We start from the raw sequence: 3,137 nt of genomic DNA, 5'->3' as shown, positions 1-3,137 counted from the left end.
GACACTCTCCCTCCAGGCAGAGGCTCATGCTGGAGATCCCATTTAGTGGCAGGACAGTTCCAAATCCCAGTGTCCCTGAGGCCACGGGACTGCAGTGGGGCTGGGATGAGATGAGGGAGGATTCCAGATGCCCTTTGCTGGGTTTTCTCATTGCATCCTCTTTGGGAGTGCACAGGGACAGTCCAGCCTTGGCCGCAGCTCACACCTGGATGGGCAACACCCTCTGGAACTCACCTGATGGACCAAAACACCTCCTCCCTGGAGCAATACAGCTCCCAATCCCTATCCAGGAAACCCCAAAAGCTGACACAGAGGGGTCTTCCCAAGGCCCTGGGAGGGAACTGAAGAAATGGGAGACAGGGAAGTCCCATCTTTGCAAACCAGCACCGTTCCCAAAGCAGCTGCTGGGCTGGGGCTGGGCAAGGGCTTCCCGCTGCTCTCACTGTTGAGAACAAGACATCAAATGCACTTAAAAGTCCTCATTTTATTATTATTAGTTTATTATCCATGCTCTGCCCCAGGGCTGAGCTCACCCTGGGGTGAAACACATCAGCCTGAACTCACGTTCTCCGTGGGCAGCAGGGCCCGAGGGGTTTGGGGTGCTCTGGGATGTGCCCCGTGTTTCCCAGCACGGGGGCTCAGGAGAAGCGGCCCGTGGGCAGGCGGGGCAGGCAGAAGTAGGCGTCGGGGAAGAGGCTGAGGTTGATGGGGTTGCCGTCCAGGCGGATGTCCTCCAGCGCCCTGCGGACCTGGCTGTGGTCCTGGCTGTCACAGAACGTGTCCTCGTGCATCGTCTGGATGTTGTTGTTCTGGGGAGGCAAAGGGACAAATCAAAGGGGTGGGGAGGAGGAGGGGGAGGGAAAGGTGGGCTCTGCTGGACCCAGGTGCAGGCAAACCCGGTCGGGGCCCATCTCACCTGGAGGTGCAGGGAGCGCAGGCTCTCGGGAAGGGGCGCCGGGATAAAATCCAGCTGGTTATCGGACAGGTGGAGAAACTGCAGCTGCTTCAGGTCCTGTGGGAAGGGGGGAGACATGAGCCTCGCTGCTCCCAGCCCTGCTGGACCATCCCTTTACACCCCTGGGCACGGCAGGTGTGGGCTCACACCAGCAGGGATTCACCCTGGCACACACCCGGAAAGCCTCGGGCCGGAGGCCGGCGCTGGGGATCCTGTTGAGCCGCGCGTCCAGGCGGACGATGCTGCGGGGCAGCTCGGGCAGCGCTGTCAGCCTGTTCTCGGGCAGGATGAGCTCCTGCAGGCTGGGCAGCAGGCGGAAGGCGTCCACGTCCGCCCAGGAGATGGAATTGCTGCTCAGGTCTATCCGCTTCAGCTTCTCTGTGGGGAGCGGAGGGAGGAGGTGAAGAGGGACAAAGGCAGAGGCGTTTATTCCCCGTGCCCCACTCGGGGTCTAGCCCCTCCCTGGCCCCTCCCTGGCCCCGGCATACTCAGCCCCGTGAAGTCCCCGGCCCGCACGGCCCCGATGCGGTTGAAGCGGGCGTACAGGTACGTGGTGTCCGGGGGCAGGGCCGGGATGTGCTCCAGGTCGGCGTCATCGCAGTACACGGAGGTGCCGATGCACAGGCAGAGCAGGCAGCTGGGCAGCCCTGGGGGGGCACAGGCACCCTTGGCATGGCACAGCTCCCCGGCCCCCCCGAAGCATGCAGGGAGGTGGGGGAACGCGCCCACCCTGCCCACGCTGTGCGGGCACCAAGTTTTTATCACCCAGAGCTGTCACAGCCCCAAAACCATCGCCAGAGGACCAGCCCAGGGCACCTCACCCAGGGGAGGACCAGACACTCCCAGCCAACAGAGCTGCTAATAAATGAGCTCTTCAGGGCCAAATCCCTCTCCTGGGAAGGGGGTGGATGTAAAGCTGCCAAATGCAGCAGCCTCACACCCAGGGCTCTCCCAGCCCCCTGAGTTTGGCCACTGAAAGAAACAAAACAAGAGAAAAGAGTTTTGCACCGAGCAAAACATCTGTCTTGGCTGCCTGAGGGTCCCAGCACCCCGGGCAGGGGGGCAGGAGGGGTAAAGCCATGTCCCCCTCCCTGTGCTGCCTCTCCTCTCCCCCAGCTTCTATCCAAGTCTCCACAAGACTCTGCATCCATTAGTGGGGGAGTTCAAAGCAGCAAGGCAACAATTTCCCTTTGCCTCCCACTTAATTTGTCCCAGTCCTGAGTGACAGAAAATGAATAAAGATATTTATCCCTCGCTACAGGATTTTAATTGTCACTAATCTAATTGCTACTCTGTCCGACTGTCGCAATGCCTCTGCTCATTAAAATGTTGCTGCTTTGCTGGAGCTCTTGTTTCCCAGAAATGCCTCTCTGCAGCCCTCCTGCCTGCTGTGAGAGAAGACTCATCCCCCACACCCCGTCTCCTGGCTGGCCTGGCAGAGCAAATAGCTGCTGCTGCCTGCTGGTGGCACAAGAACTCGCTCCTTATTCTCCAGAGCCCCATCCCTGCCACTCCCGGGACATGTGGATGCATCCCAGAGGAACTGAGCCCAGAGCTCCCCACTCACCCTGCACGGGGATGGGCGCTGGGTGGATGGGACCAGCAGTGCTTGGAGGCTGCAGTTTCGGGGTTTCAGCCGTGGCACCCAGGTCTGGGAGAGTTTTGGGGTCCTTGGGGCGAGGAGCCAAGGTGCCAACCTCAATCTGCGAACACAGCCCGGGTGTGAGGGGGAGAGGCAGAGCAAATCCTGCCCTTCCCCTCTCCAGGGAGGGCAGTGCTGCTCGAGGGCACGGGGCAGGTCTTACTGAAAACACAGCTCCTCCTTGAAGAGCTCTCCCAGCTCTCCCCCATCCGACCCTTGGACCAAACCCCTTCCTTGGGATTCACCCCTGGAAGAGCTGCCCCCACTCCAGGTGCTCTCCTGCAGCCCCCTCACCTTTGGAGCCAGGTCACTGTAGTCATAGAGCTCCTCATAATTGCTCAGGTCGAGGATCTCCCCGTAGTTGTCCAGGGTCAGGTCATAGTTGTCCAGGTCCAGGTTTTCATAGAGGGCCAGGTCAGCCTTTGGCTTCTCCGCCTTCCTCCTGTCCTTGGCTGGGACAGCCCAAGCTGCCCCCAGGCACAGGCTGGCCATGCCCAGCCAGCCCAGAATCCACATCCTGCGCCCAGCCGGGCTCACTGC

General features: G+C 60.8%; 1 protein-coding gene across 1 annotated transcript; it reads right to left on the bottom strand.

Annotated features, from left to right (window-relative positions):
• Positions 1–475: 475 nt before the first annotated feature.
• Positions 476–3,137, bottom strand: OPTC (opticin). The gene is made up of 6 exons (XM_050326971.1): positions 2,892–3,137; positions 2,523–2,658; positions 1,444–1,602; positions 1,131–1,333; positions 917–1,012; positions 476–809 (listed from the first exon to the last, which is right to left on the bottom strand). The coding sequence occupies exons 1-6, from the start codon at positions 3,111–3,113 to the stop codon at positions 639–641; spliced, it is 987 nt and encodes a 328-aa protein (XP_050182928.1). The 5' UTR covers positions 3,114–3,137; the 3' UTR covers positions 476–638.

The sequence above is a fragment of the Myiozetetes cayanensis genome, unplaced genomic scaffold (genome assembly GCF_022539395.1).
Source record: "Myiozetetes cayanensis isolate MyiCay16 unplaced genomic scaffold, myiCay2020 scf32, whole genome shotgun sequence".
Classification (NCBI taxonomy): Eukaryota; Metazoa; Chordata; class Aves; order Passeriformes; family Tyrannidae; genus Myiozetetes; species Myiozetetes cayanensis.
Note: the sequence above shows the minus strand (reverse complement) of the source record. Positions and strands in the feature narration are given on the sequence as shown.

What these genes read in the sequence shown, in the direction of transcription:
- OPTC (XM_050326971.1), bottom strand. Translation starts at nt 3,113, where the DNA reads ATGTGGATTCTGGGCTGGCTGGGCATGGCCAGCCTGTGCCTGGGGGCA. An exon ending in ACAGTGACCTGGCTCCAAAG is followed by an intron (nt 2,659 to 2,891) that starts GTGAGGGGGCTG and finishes CTGTGTTCGCAG; the next exon opens with ATTGAGGTTGGCACCTTGGC. An exon ending in TCCGGCCCGAGGCTTTCCGG is followed by an intron (nt 1,013 to 1,130) that starts GTGTGTGCCAGG and finishes CCCTTCCCACAG; the next exon opens with GACCTGAAGCAGCTGCAGTT.